The 17,853-nt window shown below is 44.3% G+C and overlaps 2 protein-coding genes across 4 annotated transcripts in view; both read left to right on the top strand.

Annotated features, from left to right (window-relative positions):
- Positions 1-17,853, top strand: part of WDR70 (WD repeat domain 70) — a 292,771-nt gene that overhangs the window by 3,651 nt on the left and 271,267 nt on the right. For all 3 annotated transcript variants that reach the window (XM_056546328.1, XM_056546336.1, XM_056546343.1), the window contains exons 2-5: positions 850-912; positions 10,491-10,574; positions 11,142-11,238; positions 16,083-16,251. In XM_056546328.1, the coding sequence (XP_056402303.1) occupies positions 850-912; positions 10,491-10,574; positions 11,142-11,238; positions 16,083-16,251 (413 nt within the window). The remainder of the gene's footprint in view (positions 1-849; positions 913-10,490; positions 10,575-11,141; positions 11,239-16,082; positions 16,252-17,853) is intronic.
- On the top strand, positions 2,187-9,393 carry LOC130295484 (uncharacterized). Its single transcript, XM_056546295.1, has 2 exons — positions 2,187-2,397; positions 2,579-9,393. The coding sequence occupies exon 2, from the start codon at positions 2,914-2,916 to the stop codon at positions 8,848-8,850; it is 5,937 nt and encodes a 1,978-aa protein (XP_056402270.1). The 5' UTR covers positions 2,187-2,397; positions 2,579-2,913; the 3' UTR covers positions 8,851-9,393.

Genomic DNA, 17,853 nt, shown 5'->3' with positions numbered 1-17,853 from the left:
AGGCTGACAACATAGTCAGGGAGTAGTGTCCCCATGGACAGGAGAGAGTTAAAGCATAACTATCATGAAATCTTGGTGCAATAACCTGCACACAGCCTTTGTACTATGTGCAGGTGGTGGGTATAGCAATGTTTTTACCTGAAATTTGGCGGCTTTCATGACGCCCAAAAAGCTTTCAATCAAAGCCACTGACGGTCGGATAGGCGTGGCGCGAGGTAAGCAATGCCACGCCACCCCCACCCCTAACCTGTACTGATTGACACACAGGTCCCAGCGCATGCGCCCTTCAGCTAATCTAACGTGCTGTGTGTCATCCAGCAATCGCTCGCTCCCGCCGCTGTCTTCCTCCTCAGTGCGCCTGCGCAGAGCAGCGTGCGACCAGGTTAGTTCTCGATACTAAGTGCAGAGAGGAAGCGCGTTCTCTGCACCTAGCACTGCGCAGACGCACTGAGGAGGAAGACAGCGGCGGGAGCGAGCGCTTGCTTGATGACACACAGCACATTAGATTAGCTGAAGGGCGCATGCGCTGGGACCTGTGTGTCAATCACACAGCGGTACCGCCGCTTACATATGGGGTAGGCGTGACAGCGACAGGGGATCGCGTACCTCACGCCATGCCTATCCGACCTTCAGTGGCTTTGATTAAAAGCATATTTTGGCATCACGAAAGCCGCCAAATATCATAGTACAAAGACTGTGTGCAGGTTATTGCACCAAGATTTCATGACAGTTGCGCTTTAACCCTATAAACATCGGGCTATGTCCAGCGGGCGCCTCTTTATCATTCACTTGGGGGTTTTGTACAGCCTTGAATTCCGTTTTTCACATGTTCTTCTTTTTTCATCCTAGTTGTCACCATGGATGGTTCTGAAGACTCCAATGTAGCTGAAGCCATGGGATTCTCTGGGTTTGGTGAGTTACTTTAGTAAGGATTATAGATATTAATGGAGAAAAAAAATATACGGTGGCTAGAGATGAGCGAACTTACAGTAAATTCGATTCGTCACAAACTTCTCGGCTCGGCAGTTGATGACTTATCCTGCATAAATTAGTTCAGCTTTCAGGTGCTCCCGTGGGCTGGAAAAGGTGGATACATTCCTAGGAAAGAGTCTCCTAGGACTGTATCCACCTTTTCCAGCCCACCGGAGCACCTGAAAGCTGAACTAATTTATGCAGGAAAAGTCATCAACTGCCGAGCCAAGAAGTTTGTGACGAATCGAATTAACTGTAAGTTCGCTCATCTCTAATGGCGGCACATCTATATGAATAGATTTAAAAAAAAAAAAAAAAAAATATATATATATATATATATATATATATATATATATATATTAAAAAAATAAAAAAAAATTATATAAAACCAAAGAATAAGTTGGCCAGCACTATAGATTCCAAACTATTGTAAAGACCTGGCTTACAGGTGCAGGCTGCTGGGCTAAATATACAGCAACAGGAGAATACAGCAGCACACTGCTAGCACAAAGATATAGATGAAACATGAGTATATAGATGAAACATGAAAAGCTATACAGCTGTAATGCAATAAATGAAAATATGAAACTATGAAATTATGAGGTACTTAGCTTGCAAATATATATATATATATATATATATATATATATATACACAGATCGTTATTATACGTCATAGCAACCTCTTCCTAGTAGGTCCTTAAAGGCGTACTCCGCTGCTCAGCGTTTGAAACAAACTGTTCTGAAAGCCGGAGCCGGCGGCGGGAGCTCGTGACGTCGTAGCCCCGCCCCCTCAATGCAAGTCTATGGGAGGGGGCGTGACGGCCGTCACGCCCCCTCCCATAGACTTGCATTGAGGGGGCGGGGTGTGACTTCATGAGGGTGCGTTGCTATGACGTCACGAGCTCCTGGCGCCAGCTCCAGCATTCTGAACAGTTTGTTCCAACTGCTGAACAGCGGAGTACGCCTTTAACATAATATAGCGTGGCGCTAAGTGGTGACCAGTGCTCATAAGGGGTCTCAGGGGCAAAGCTACCCTAATGCTGCCCAACCTAGCCATAGATTCTGGGCCACCCCACCCCACATTATTTACACTAACCAAAAATCCCTAAGGGGCTCCCAGTGTCAGCAGTACAAAAAAAAAAAAACAATTTCCCTTAAGGCTTCCTCCCCAAAGGGACTAATTTTACTTTTATTGTTTCTCCTTGTGCTGCCTTCGCAATGTATTTTACATGCTTGGCACTCAGCAGGGTCTGTTCCTTTAAGACCCTCCATTTTCTTGAAGCCTAGAGGCGGGCCTTCTCTCTAAAGCATAGGACTAGCTCCGGCATGTCTCATTCATTCCAGCTCCAGCCACCACAGTGACCAGATCCACAGGACTTCTTAAAGCTAATACAGACTGCAAATCTGATAAATACCAAAGCCTGTGAGTACGGAATTGTTAGTTAGCCTGTGTAGAGAGATGCTAGGCATTTGTAGATAGATAATGTGTTTTCAGTGTGTAGTAAGTGAGCACATGTTAGACCCTATCTATGTATTAGCTATGCATAATGTAAGGCACTTGAATAGCCATGCTTATATTTGTCTTTCATATGTTTGTTTTACAGTTTTACCGCACTTTCATTATATCTCAGTAAAGATTACATCAGTTAAGCAAACCAGCGTGTCTTTCCTTGAGATTCGGTATAAACTTGATGTGAAGCTGTGTCCACGAGACAGCGGAGACATTATAGTAAAAAGGCTTTTAAAACGTTATCAGAAGCAGTTAATCAGCTTTGAATCGTCCGCAGCAGTAAAAAAGACTCATAAATCCTGTGCCCTGCAGTCTGTGTCGGAGTAAGGGCGCGAAGCACTAGAAAGTGAAACTAATTCTCTCACGTGCTATATCACCGCTGTGCTGTGTCCAGTCATCATCATTATCTACGCTGCCAGCTAAATCAAGATGCAGAACCCAGAGAACAGCACTCTGACAGTTAACCCTCAATGCTCCTATAAAGAGGAAGACACCTTGCCAAGAAGTAGATCTAGGTGCACAACATTGTCTAGAGCGTCCAGTCAAACAAATCTAACTTCGGTTAGCGCCGATGCATCAAGATTTAAACGCCATAGTTCTAGACACTCAAGCACCACCAACCTGTCATCCGCTAGCGCCATAGCAACTAAGGCAAGAGCGAAAGCAGAGGCAGCTTGTGCAATGGCGTCCTATGCAAAGCAGGAAGCTGAATTGATGAAAGAACAAGCTGAAGTGCAAGCATCTTTACACTTACTGCAACAGCAGAAAAACGCTGCAGCAGCCTTAGCCGAGGCAGAAGTTCTCACAAGGGCTGCCGAAGCTCAGTTCGCTGACATAGAAACCCAGATGTCACCCCTCAGCGCAAGCCAACGTACCCGTGAGTACATACAGTCACAAGCAACCATGTACACTGACCAGCAGTTCAATTATGCACCAAGACCATCAATAAGCAACTTTGATACTATGCAACACTGCAAGACTGAATTAGAACCTCAGGGTAGGAAGTCAAGTGGTTGCATGCTCAGAGACCAATCTGCCAACCTGACAAGAGTGCAAACGGATGCTGATGTACTCCCTCCTCAAGCAAATACAAGTCTGGATTATAGCAGAAAGACTTACAACAGAGGAGAACAAAGCAGACTTAGTCAAGTACCTCATCAGCCTTACCAGCCGCAGCCATACCCTGAGTTTACACCCAGGAAGTATTCACCAGATGCAGCAAGAGCTACAGAGGTAGCAAGATTCCTGATGCGCCGTGAGATAGTGAGCGCTGGTCTCATGAAATTCGATGACCGTCCAGAAAACTACTGGGCCTGGAAGTCATCTTTCCTAAGCGGTACCCAAGACTTAGATCTGACAGACAGAGAAAAGCTTGATCTGCTCGTCAAATGGCTAGGAACAGAGTCCACTGAGCAAGCCCAAAGAATCAGATCAGTACATGTTCATGACGCAGCAGCAGGACTTGCAATGGTGTGGAGGAGACTAGAACACTGCTATGGGTCACCTGAAGTGATTGAAGATGCTCTTCTGAAGAGGATAGAAAACTATCCAAGAATGACAAACAAAGACAATCAAAAGCTGAGAGGGTTTGGGGACCTACTCTTAGAAATAGAAGCCGCTAAGTCTAGTGGATATCTGCCAGGTCTCTCATACTTAGATACAGCACGTGGAGTTGATCCCATAATCGAGAAACTTCCTTTCAACTTGCAAGAAAGGTGGGTCACTCAAGCATCAAGATACAAGAAAGATCATCGAGTCGCATTTCCACCATTTGCCTTCCTTGCTGAATTCATCGTAGACCAAGCTGAAACACGCAATGATCCAAGCTTTGCTTTCCTGAACAAGAGAACTGCAAGCTCCCCAAAGGTAGAGCAAAAACATCCAACGCCTTACAAAGAACGCAGAGCAACAGTTTCTGTACGGAAGACAGAAGTCTCGCCTGAGTCTGCAGTCAATCAGGAAGACAACACAAGTAAGAAAGTTGAGGAGCCAGACAAAATATGTCTTATCCACAACAAGCCTCATCCACTAAGAAAATGTCGCAGTTTCAGAAGTAAGACATTAGAAGAGCGCAAAGCTTACCTTAAAGACAATCACATTTGTTTCAGATGTTGCGCTTCAATTCAGCATCTTGCAAAAGACTGTACAAAAACAATAAAATGCACAGAGTGCAACAGTGACAAACACCTGTCAGCACTGCACCCAGGACCACCACCATGGAAACAAGAAGTTCCAGCAACTCAAGAAGATCATGGTGGGGAGCAAGGCGAGAGTACAACGCCAGCAGTAACCTCAAAGTGTACTGAGATCTGTACAGAGCAGGGCCGCCCCAGATCATGTTCCAAGATATGCTTAGTCAAGGTGTATCCTGCAGGCTTCAGAGAAAAAGCAATCAAGATGTACACAGTCTTGGATGAACAGAGTAACAGATCTCTGGCAAAAACAGAGTTCTTTGACCTCTTCGGTGACAAAGGAAGTCCAACTCCATACACCCTGAAGACTTGTTCTGGAGTTGTAGAGACAACAGGGAGAAGAGCAAACAACTACATCATTGAGTCATTAGATGGAAAGACAAAGGTGACTCTTCCTACCCTCATAGAATGTGATGAGATACCAGACGACAGGTCAGAGATCCCCACACCTGAAGTTGCTCGTCATCACCCCCATCTGGTGCGAATAGCAGACCAGATACCAGCACTAGATCCAGATGCTGCAATCATCCTTCTACTTGGGAGAGATATCCTCAGACTGCACAAAGTCAGAGAACAGTACAATGGGCCACACAATGCACCATTTGCACAACGCCTTGATCTCGGATGGGTCATCGTTGGAGAAGTATGTCTAGACGGACTCCACAAACCAGAAAAGGTAAATGTCTACAGAACACATCTGTTACAGAATGGTCGTACATCTTGTCTTTGCCCATGTACCAACAGTCTACACATTAAAGAGAGACTTGTAAACCCAACACATCATCGGAGTATCCAGAGGTGCATGGAAGACTTAGCCTCAACTGGAGATACAGATGAACTGGGCTGTAAGGTGTTTGAAAGAACACGAGATGACGACAAGCTAGCACCCTCGGTGGAAGATACTCTCTTCCTTGAGATTATGGACAGGGAAGTCTTCAGAGACAAATCAGGCAGCTGGGTAGCCCCTCTACCCTTCCGGTCACCACGCCATCGCCTTCCTGACAACAAGGTACAAGCAGAGAAACGCTTCACCTCGTTGCAGCACATGCTACAAAGAAAGCCAAATATGAAGAAACACTTCCAAGCCTTCATGCAGAAGATCTTTGATAACGATCAAGCTGAAAGGGCACCACCACTACAAGAGAACCAAGAACACTGGTACTTACCAATATTTGGGGTGTACCATCCTCAGAAACCAGGCCAGATACGCGTAGTATTTGACTCTAGTGCGAAACACCAAGGCATCTCACTAAATGATGTCCTTCTCAGCGGACCTGACCTGAACAACACACTCCTTGGAGTACTCATCAGGTTCAGAAAAGAACTCGTAGCAGTGACAGCAGACGTACAACAGATGTTCTACTGTTTCCTTGTTCGTGAAGATCACAGAGACTACTTAAGGTTCCTGTGGTATGCAGACAATGACTTTAACAAAGAAATCACAGAGTACAGGATGAAGGTACATGTGTTTGGAAACAGTCCTTCTCCAGCTGTAGCTATCTACAACCTGAGACGAGCAGCACAGCAAGGTGAAAGACATGGTCAAGAAGCCACACAGTTCGTCATGAAGAACTTCTACGTAGATGATGGACTTGCTTCTTTCTCCAGCAACGAAGAAGCTATCAACGTCCTGAAAAGTACAAGAGAAATGTTGGCAGAATCCAACATAAGACTGAACAAGGTAGCTTCCAACAGCAACAGAGTCATGGAAGCATTTCCAATGGAAGACCGTGCTAAAGACCTCAAAGACTTGGATCTAGGAACAGAATCACCACCCTTGCAAAGAAGTCTTGGGATTAGTTGGGACCTGAAGACTGACAGTTTCACCTTCAGGGTCTCCAGAGAAGAGAAGCCATTCACAAAAAGAGGTGTCCTATCTACAGTCAACAGTCTTTACGACCCCCTGGGGTTCGTAGCACCCATCATCATGCAAGGTAAAGCTCTTTTGAGACAGATCACTACTGAGCAAGAACAAAGTGACTGGGACATACCTCTACCTGAAGAGAAGGAAATGCAGTGGAAGTTGTGGAAAGACTCATTGTTAGAGCTTGAACAACTCAACATCCCTAGACCATACGTATCTGTTTCCTTGTCTGCTACAAAGAGAAGAGAAATATGCATATTCTCTGACGCCTCCACTATGGCTATCGCATCTGTCGCCTACCTTAGGGTAATAGACACTGAGGGACAAAGCCATGTCGGGTTCCTCATGGGAAAATCTAAGCTGGCTCCCAGACCGGCTCACACTGTCCCACGTCTAGAACTTTGTGCTGCTGTCTTAGCTGTAGAAATGGCAGACATGATTACAACAGAACTGGACATCGAGATCCATGCAATGAACTTTTATACAGACAGCAAGATTGTGTTAGGATATATTCACAATGCTTCAAGAAGATTTTATACATACGTGGCCAACAGAGTGACACGTATCAGAAAGTCTACAAGTCCAGAACAGTGGCATTACATCAGCACTGACAAGAACCCCGCTGATCATGGGACAAGACTAGTGCCAGCCGCTGCGCTCAAGCAAACTAACTGGTTTGTAGGTCCATCCTTTCTTCGTAAACCAGAAACCAAAGAAAATACTCAGGTAGAGACCTTTCAGCTCATAGAACCAGATCAAGACAAAGAGGTAAGACCTCAAGTGACAGTTTGTAGGACTATAGTTACAAGAGACAGTCTGGGCGCTCATAGATTTGAAAGGTTTTCCAGCTGGAAGTCGCTGACCCGTGCAATCGGAAAACTTATCTGTCTAGCCAGATCCTCCTGCAGAGCTACCAATACTGATCAGCATAGCAATGACCACCTTGAACAAGCCAAGGTCACGATCATCAGATGCATCCAGCAGGAAGTCTTTAAAGAAGAAATCCAAAGCCTTATGAAAAAGGAAGAGATTTCTCGACACAATACGCTAAAGAAGTTGAACCCTATCCTCGACGAAGATGGAGTGTTAAGAATTGGAGGTCGCTTGTCGGCAGCAGATACAACTATCCAAGAGAGACATCCCTTCATCATACCCAAAAATCATCACATCGCTCTTCTTCTGGTGAGACATTATCACGAGCAAGTCGCACATCAAGGTCGACACTTCACTGAAGGAGCGGTACGGTCAGCAGGGTTGTGGATCATAGGAGGTAAGAGACTAGTCTCCAGTGTGATCAGCAAATGCGTGACCTGCAAGAAGATTAGAGGGAAACTTGAAGTTCAGAAGATGTCAAACTTACCTGCGGACAGACTTTCTTCAGATCCTCCATTCACTCACGTAGGTCTAGACGTTTTTGGCCCTTGGAACATCTCTTCTCGCAAGACCAGAGGAGGCAGTGCCGAGAGTAAACGTTGGGCTGTTCTGTTCTCCTGCCTGAGTACCAGAGCAGTTCACATTGAAGTGATTGAATCTTTATCCACTTCAAGTTTCATCAATGCCTTGAGAAGATTCTTCTCTATCCGAGGACCAGCAAAATTGATTCGTTCAGACCGTGGCACAAACTTTATTGGGGCTTGCAAAGAGTTGAAGATCATTTCTACAGACTCTGAAACAGGTTCCTATCTTCAAAACCAAGGATGCACTTGGACTTTTAATCCTCCACACGCATCGCATATGGGAGGAGCCTGGGAGAGGATGATAGGAGTAGCTCGTCGCATTCTGGATGCCATGCTCCTGAAGGTTGGGTCTACTCGCCTCACACATGAAGCTTTGACTACGCTAATGGCTGAAGTCATGGCCATTATGAACGCCAGACCTTTGGTTCCAGTGTCCACAGATCCGGAGATGCCGGCAGTCTTGACACCTGCAATGCTGTTGACTCAGAAGATGGAACCAGTGACAGCCCCCACAGGAGACTTTGACCTCAAGGACTTGTACACCAAGCAATGGAAACAAGTTCAAAGTCTTGCGGACATTTTCTGGAAGAGATGGAGACAGGAATACCTGGTGACACTCCAGCCACGCAAGAAATGGCAAGATGACAAGCCCAATTTACAAGTTGGAGACTTTGTCCTACTGAAAGACTCTCAGGCCCACAGGAACGAGTGGCCTATTGGACTCATTGTGGGGACTGATCCTAGTAGTGATGCTAGAGTTAGAAAGGTTGAAGTTAGGATTGTTAGACAGGGCATTCCCAAAGTGTATGCAAGGCCAATTTCTGAAGTAGTTTTACTTCTGTCCAAGGGTTAGTGGCATAACAAAAAGTATGCCAGGTGGGGAGTGTGCTGCCTTCGCAATGTATTTTACATGCTTGGCACTCAGCAGGGTCTGTTCCTTTAAGACCCTCCATTTTCTTGAAGCCTAGAGGCGGGCCTTCTCTCTAAAGCATAGGACTAGCTCCGGCATGTCTCATTCATTCCAGCTCCAGCCACCACAGTGACCAGATCCACAGGACTTCTTAAAGCTAATACAGACTGCAAATCTGATAAATACCAAAGCCTGTGAGTACGGAATTGTTAGTTAGCCTGTGTAGAGAGATGCTAGGCATTTGTAGATAGATAATGTGTTTTCAGTGTGTAGTAAGTGAGCACATGTTAGACCCTATCTATGTATTAGCTATGCATAATGTAAGGCACTTGAATAGCCATGCTTATATTTGTCTTTCATATGTTTGTTTTACAGTTTTACCGCACTTTCATTATATCTCAGTAAAGATTACATCAGTTAAGCAAACCAGCGTGTCTTTCCTTGAGATTCGGTATAAACTTGATGTGAAGCTGTGTCCACGAGACAGCGGAGACATTATACTCCTATAAAATATCTAAATCCACGTGTGGAAAAAAAATACAGAAACTGTGGGGGAGATTTATCAAAACCTGTCCAGTGGAAAAGTTGCTGAGTTGCCCATAGCAACCAATCAGATCCCTTCTTTCATTTTCAGAGGCCTTTTCAAAATGAAAGACGCGATCTGATTGGTTGCTATGGGCAACTTGACAACTTTTCCTCTGGACAGGTTTTGATAAATCTCCCCCTGTGTGTTTAAAATCACAGCATAGAACGAGTGGTCTATTCAGTAATAATTACTTCACAGGTATATATTACGGTATACAGAAGAGATCCACTTAAAGGGGTTATCCAGGGAAAAACTTTTTTTGTTATTTATTTTTTTTATAAATCAACTGGCTCCAGAAAGTTAAACAGATTTGTAAATTACTTCTATTAAAAAAAATCTTAACCCTTTCAGTACTTATGAGCTGCTGAAGTTGGGTTGTTCTTTTCTGTCTAAGTGCTCTCTGATGACACGTGTCCAGAGTAGAAGAAAATCCCCATAGCAAACCTCTTCTGCTCTGTGCAGTTCCCGAGACAAGCAGAGATGTCAGCAGAGAGCACTGTTGCCAGACAGAAAAGAACAACTCCACTTCAGCAGTTGATAATTATTGAAAGGATTAAGATTTTTTAATAGAAGTAATTTACAAATCTGTTTAACTTTCTGGAGCCAGTTGATATATATAAAAAAAAAAAAAGAGAATTTTCCTGTAATACTCCTTTTAATATACTCTCACTGTATTAAGACTACTTTTGGAGTATACTTTCTCTCTATATCTCTGTATTGTGAATTCTTTGGATCTTCTGCTCAAACCCTTATTGCCACTCTAAGAAGGCCTCCTAGCAGCATTATTTGAGTGGATGAGGCAGATATCTGACAAAGTAAAACAAAAAATTAGGATAGAAATCACAAAAATTAGAGGATAGCAATCAATGAAGGTCACATGTCTAAATGCACAAATATCCTGTGGTTCTCAGCAGATAACCTGAGCATTTCTTTGTTATAAACTTAAACACTCCCTGTTGTGATCTCTTCTTATCTAACTCCGTATTATAACTCTCAGGCAAGAAAGCGCGGACGTTCGACCTGGAGGCCATGTTTGAGCAAACTCGTAGGACAGCCATAGAAAGGAGCAGGAAAACACTCGGTAAGTGAAGCACTAAACAATGGAATGAAAGTCACATGAATGTTTGCCAGTGTCAGTCTGCCAACTTTTCGGCGTCTTCCTGAAACAGTCATGCAGAAATCTTTATATATATATATATATATTTATTTATTTTATTTATTTTATTTATTTATTTATTTATTTTTTTTTTTTGCTGGAGATAATCTGGCATGTGGGGCTTAGTCAGTGAGCGGGACTTGATCTTCAGAAAGGACTGAGTGGGGGGAGGCTCCTGCTGCAGCCAGTTTTCTTACAGCCAGTCACAGGACAGTGAGGAATAAAGGACCTGGCTGATTTTCTGGGACATATCAAAGGTCTTTTATAAATATGTGATCATTTTTTTTTTAACCCTTTCCTGACATCTGACATACGTATACAACAAATGTCTGAATGGGTTGTATAGTTTCGGACTTGGAAGTATTGTCCCAGTCCTATGACCAGTATAACCCTTATCTGTATAGCAAGCTTTTGTCTTGCGTCGTGTTTTCCTGTATAAACTCCTTTCATGTTTGATCATATAATTTATGTATAATTTTTGTGTCCAAACAGAAGCAAAAGAAGCCGAAGAAAAATCACAGACAAGTCCAGTGTCCAGGACTGGGGCATCTGGCTCTGGGATGAAAAAGGAGAGACAGTCCAGCTCCAGGTATGTACTGTTCAGCCATGTACAATAGGTTAGATGGCATGTCGATCTAGCTGCAACTTGTGGGCTTGGCTGTCATTAAAGGTGCACTCTTATCCCCTATCCTAAGGATAGGGGATAAGATGGCTGATCGAGGGGGTCCTGCTGCTGGGGACCCCCGCGATCTCCATACTGCACCCAGCTAGGGCTGGGCGGTATGACCAAATTTGTGTATCACAGTATTTTTTGAACTTTTGGCGGTTCCACGGTATATAACGGTATTTCCTAGTCTCCCCCATATTAATTATCAGTCCACATCCCTATCGGGGTAAATACTCACATATCACCCGCATGCGCTGCTCTCCTTGTCCTGTTTGTTGTGGCTGCCGGTGCTGATACTCTATACTGTGCGGTATCCCTATGCCCGGGCTGCAAAAGGTAAACAAAATAAACTTTAACGCACCTACGTCGGCCTTACACTGGGGAAGGGAACGTCTGACAGCCGTCAGCCTATCACCGGCCGCAGTGATGTTCCGTCTCGGCCGATGATAAGCTGAGCCCACTGTCATGTAAGAAGCCGGCTTCTTACATGACAGTGGGCTCAGCCTATCACCGGCCGAGGTGGAACATCACTGCGGCCGGTGATAGGCTGACGGCTGTCCGACGTTCCCGTCCCCAGGAAACAAGTGAGGCCGGTACCGGACAAACGGGAGGTGAGTTAAAGTTTATTTTGTTTATTTTTTGCAGCCCGGGCATAGGGATACTGCACAGTATAGAGCAGTGGTCTCCAACCTGCGGACCTCCAGATGTTGCAATCCAGTTTTGCAACATCGGGAGGTCCGCAGGTTGGAGACCACTGGTATAGTGTGTCAGCCGCAACTGGCGGCCGCAACAAACAGGACGAGGAGGGTAGCGCATGCGGGTGACATGTGAGTAGTACCCTGAAGGGGACAGCGCTGGGCTGGGCTACTAATTAATTGGGGTGGGCAGAACAGTGCTCGCGGGTCAAATAGGATTAGTAATAAGCTAATAGCTAATAAGTACTGGAAGAATTAAGATTTTTTTAATAGAAGTAATTTATAAATCTAACAAAGAAGCAAGAAGTGAACTCGGCACTACTGTATCTGTTCACGGGCTACAAAAAGGACACGGGGATCGCGGTTTCTGCTAGACGAACTCGGGTGGTGCTCAGACTATATGCAAAGTTCAATGAAACTTGATAGTAGAAAGAAGAAAACAGTCGACAACCCACCACGCTGATTCACGTGAGATCCTTCTTTATTGCGGCATACTCACAAATAAATGCATGGGAGAGACAGACAAGACGGGGGGTACAACAGGTAGGCAATGGAACCGTTTCACACGGTGGACGTGCTTCTTCGGGCCTCAGTTGCAAAATGTGACACCAGATCATTAAATACAGGTAACCAAACAGTTCAACCTATCCAAGATGATTAGTGAGCGAAGGGTATCGTAAGCCAGTTGCTAAAAACACTCTCCTGCACTTTACCAGCTCCCATCCGGAAGCCGTGAAAAAAGGAATCCCGTACGGACAGTTAGTTCGCCTAAGAAGAAATAATATGTCTGAAGAGACTTATAGGTTACAGGCGGACGAACTGCAAAATCGTTTATGGGAAAGACAGTATCCCGAGGAACTAACACTGTCTGCCAGATTACGTGCAGACAAGTGTAAGAGAGCAGACCTTTTGTAATACAAAAACCGCAAGTCAACAATCCAAAATACTGATAATGATAAACGGTTTGTATTTGTATTTAAGAACTCCCCCATTAATAACATCATAGACCAAGCAGTCAGGCGCAATTGGTTTATTATTGAGAATGATGAAACTTTGAATACAATCACAACTAGAAAGCTTTTAATAACCTATAAGAAAAATATAACATCAGGTAACACTGTGAAAAAGAAGCAAAAAAAGAAAAAGGTAGAATCTTGGCTTAAAAGTGGAACCCCAATAGGGAATTATCCCTGTAATAGTTGCAATTTTTGCAAATATAATACAAGACAAAAAAGTATGCGGTTGGGCGGCCACTTGCATATGGTGAATTCATTGATCACTTGTAGATCTAAGTTTGTCGTGTATGTCATTTTTTTTTCCGTGTGGATATTTTTATATCGATAAAACGATTAGGCAACTATTTAATCGCATCAGAGAACATATGTATTTGTTACGTACCCGCAATGGAGCTCCCCGCCTTATTAATCATGTTGTCAAATCCCACGGTACAAATCCTGACGTACTGACATTTGCCGGGCTGGAAAAGGTGGAGCCGAAACCAGGTATCTCCTTAGATAAGTTTCTCTTACAAAGAGAAACTTACTGGATATTAAAAACGGATGCATGTGGCCCTTTGGGCCTTAACGATAAGGTCGATTTGGCCCCTTGTTTTTAATTTTTGCACTTACTCGTTTTTTAACTCACATGATCTAGGTAGGTCAGTACCATTTTTTGGTTGCCACCCCCTATGTCATCATCACACACGTAGTCATCTTGGATAGGTTGAACTGTTTGGTTACCTGTATTTAATGATCTTGTGTCACATTTTGCAACTGAGGCCCGAAGAAGCACGTTCACCGTGTGAAACGGTTCCGTTGCCTACCTGTTGTACCCCCCCGTCTTGTCTGTCTCTCCCCTGCATATATTTGTGAGTATGCCGCAATAAAGAAGGATCTCATGTGAACCAGCGTGGTGAGTTACCGACTGTTTTCTTCTTTCTACTATCTAATTTATAAATCTGTTTTAATTTTCTGGCACCAGAAAATTAAACAGATTTAACAATGATACAACTATAGAAAACCCAAATAACAACACCACACTGACCATTCTACGACTGCCCATCCATATTAATTCAGTAATACCACCCTTCTACTACTACATAAAACCCATAAAACTTGAGAAACCTTGGCGTTGGTGTGCGGGCTCAGGTATGTCCTTCATATAAGGATATACTGGCTAATGTCTCAATTTTACATCAGTTTTGTGGGTTAGTTAATGTCATTGTTTACATCTACCACAGTAGTGAACCTATATTGTGGTCCACAAATTCAGGACCTCCACCCCAGCGTTGGTGCACAACTGCACTTGGGGTTGAGGATCGCCTGCCATTTCAGACCACGTCAATGTACCCACTATGCTAAGACCAATATTCCCCCGTACAGTGACCATAAGGTGTTAGATACCAGCTCTGCACATGCTGTGCACACCTTATAAGGCTAAATTCACATCAGAGCTCCATTTACAGAATCCATTCAAATAGCAAGAGATTAGTGGGGAAAAAATGCAAGCGGTAATCCTGCTAATAACTGGGCACCAGACGGACTCCATTAAAGTCACTGGGATCCGTTGGTTTTCCGTTGTGCATTGGACCATCCAGCTCTGTTTTTGTCATGAACAGCGTTTGTGAGGGAAACCCTGAATGCAGATGTGCACGGACACACGCCAAAAAGATTACAGCGCAGTAACATCCAGTGACTACAGGTTATCCAGTCTTCTCCATCTGGCGCAGAAAGCCATAAAGACATTATTTTCTGCCACAATTTGTTTCTGCAGAGTTTGTTGCCTAGAAGTCTAGTTTCTGGTGCACACTATGCACATACCGTCTTTTTAGGGATTTGTGCACTTCCCTTATTCCAGTCCTCCTCCAATCTCTGCCCGCCACCACCCATATAACTCTGTGTCCTGCTCTTTTTACATCTGTATACCATTATACCATACTTGATATTCTAATAAAATTAAGCCTTATAAAGTTTAGGACTTGGTCTACAATATTAGGGCCTTGCTGCATGCCTTCTTTTTTCCACCTGTCCTTCTTTTTTGTCCTTTACAAGATACTTGACTGCTGTCTTGATTTTTACTGATCTGCACTGTATTTGCACATCCAGATATTGGTGCAATTTCCCAGCTAAAGGAGTACTCCGCCCCTAGACTTCTTATCTCCTGTCCAAAGGATAGGGGATAAGATGTCTGTGCAGGGGTCCCGCAGCTGTTTAGAATGCTGGGTGCGGGCAGCGGGGTGGGATCGTCAGTGGCACGCCCCTCAATGCAAGTCTATGGGAGGGGGCGTGGCTGTAGCCACGCCCCCTCCCATAGACTTGCATTGAGGAGGCGTGGCGTGACATCACGAGGGACGTGGAAGTGACGTCACGACCGCCGCCACCCGCTCCAAGCATTCAGAACAAAATGTTCCGAACGCTATGGCAGCGGAGTACCCCTTTAACTTCAGTGTACAATAGTATACAAAAAAGAAGGTTGCAGCAGCACTCTTGGTCAAGAAATTGAGGCTCTTAGCGCACTTTTTGATCAAATTTTTTTTGTTCCCCTCCCCCCCCCCCCCCCTCCTTTTTCAGTGTAAGTCTGCGTTCACACTGAGTAAATCAAGAGGAATTCACGCTGAAAAATTTACGTGCTGAAAAAATAATTTTCCATTTGCATGAAATTTGCACGAAATTGCGCAGGGAAATGGGGGAGAAAGAAGTGAAGGGTTTTTCTGCAATTTCCGCGCGAATTCCATGCGAAAATTATGTCGGGCAAAATTTCTTTTCACCATTGACTTCTATTGATTTCTGCTAGCGGATTCCGCTTGAAGAATGAACATGTTCTTTCTTCAAGCGGAAAGTAATTCCGCATCGGAATAGCAGAATTTCCGCAGTGTGACCAGGACGGCAGAAAAAACATTAAAGTCAATGGGCAGAGGAGATGTGCATTAATTTCGAGCTGAGAATTCAAGAGGAATTACTCGAGTAAATTCCTCTTGAATTACTCAGTGTGAACGCTCCCTTAGAATCGAAAAAATGAACTGAGAATAGAAATAGCGTCTTCTACACAATTCTCTTGTCTCTTTGGACGCAGTGACACTGATGACAGCTCGGACGATGAATTCATTGGCCCCCCAGCACCGGGCAGCAGTACTCAAGCTCCAGATGATGAAATGATTGGCCCCCCACTTCCTCCCAACTACAAAGACAGTGATGAGGATGATGATGAGGATGATGAAGAGGATAACGAAGATGATGATGATGTATGTATAAATAAATCTACAGACTCCATAGTGACCTAGAAAGGCAGGGAATGCACTTGAACCTATGGAGCAGTCCGTCATAAAACACAATGGGATTGGCAGAGCTTATGTTCTGTTATTAGCCTGCTTGTTACCATTTATACAGAGATTTGTTTCTGAGAATTCTCTTTCTACAATTATTAATATACAAGCATTGCCTCTGCATCTAATTATATAGCTGCCTTGGCTTTTGTATGAACATAACCCAGTCCACACTGCTCAGCACTTCCTGGTCTCCTCCCAGCACAAGGATGTATATGCACAACTCTTTGCCCATTCAACCCATTGGTTGGTTGAGCAAGCATTTGCTTGTGGCAGGAGAGCAGGAAGTGCTGAGCAGCGGGGACCTGGTGCCCTCAAGACTCCAGCTATAGGGGATCACAGACTGGTTAGTAGATGTTGTACATGTCTTTTGCACCATAATAAAATAAGAATATTACTGCCCAGAGTTGGTGAGTGCTGCCCATTTCTTGCTGAGGGTCTATGCTTGTATATTATGAATTGGACAAAAAAAAAAATAAAATCCCCAAAAATCCTGTTTTCTCATTAACAATCCTATGTTTAAATCTTAGCCCATAGACCAAATCTCCACTGGACGTGCAGAAGACTGCATTAAAAAAAGCACTCAATATATATTTATATAGATTATTATTATTTTTTTGCTTGTATAGTCCATCATAGGCTATTATTAGAGGTTCTTGTGTATGCTTTTTGCTTACCTGGTTTAGCTGATGGAGCAGGCATGGATTTGCAGCCATTACTGATTGCAATTCCATCACTGCCATGATTTACTAATGCTGCCTACATTTCCCATGAATCCTCTGGCTTTGAGGGGGTGGAGTCTAATCGCTGCACCTGGGGATCTTATATCTCTGTGATCTCTCCTGTCTGATAGGACTCCTCTGTCCTCTCTCCTGTCTGATAGCACTCCTATGTGCTCTCTCCTGTCTGATAGCACTCCTCTGTCCTCTCTCCTGTCTGATAGCACTCCTCTGTGCTCTCTCCTGTCTGATAGCACTCCTCTGTCCTCTCTCCTGTCTGATAGCACTCCTTTGTCCTCTCTCCTGTCCTATCAAGCAGGGGAGAGCACAGAGGAGTGCTAACCCACCCTCACTTACTGGACTTTGTCTATGCCCGTGCTTCAGCTTGGATAAAGCCATGATTTCTGTAAAAAGGAAATAACATTTTCTTACGAAGTATATTAGAAAAGTTAAAGGGGTACTCCGCTGCTAGTCATCTTATCCCCTATCCAAATGATAGGGCATAAGATGTCTGAACACAGCTGTCCTGTCCCATGATCTTCCGCAGCACCCGGTGTTCTAAACAAACACTGGGTTCCTGCGGTAGTGGTCAGGACGTCACACCACACCCCTTTAATGAATGTCTATGGGAGGGGGCGTGTTGACTGACACACGCCCCCTCCCATAGACATGAATGTAAGGGGCGTGGCCGCGACGTCACGATCACAGCCTTTAGCTGTTCAGAACACTGGAGCACCGGAGTACCCCCTTTAATGTTTTGCCAATATGTAGCACATGTAAAAAGCTTTTTAATCTGACATTG

Source organism: Hyla sarda, chromosome 1 (genome assembly GCF_029499605.1).
Source record: "Hyla sarda isolate aHylSar1 chromosome 1, aHylSar1.hap1, whole genome shotgun sequence".
Classification (NCBI taxonomy): Eukaryota; Metazoa; Chordata; class Amphibia; order Anura; family Hylidae; genus Hyla; species Hyla sarda.
Note: the sequence above shows the minus strand (reverse complement) of the source record. Positions and strands in the feature narration are given on the sequence as shown.

What these genes read in the sequence shown, in the direction of transcription:
- LOC130295484 (XM_056546295.1), top strand. Translation starts at nt 2,914, where the DNA reads ATGCAGAACCCAGAGAACAGCACTCTGACAGTTAACCCTCAATGCTCC.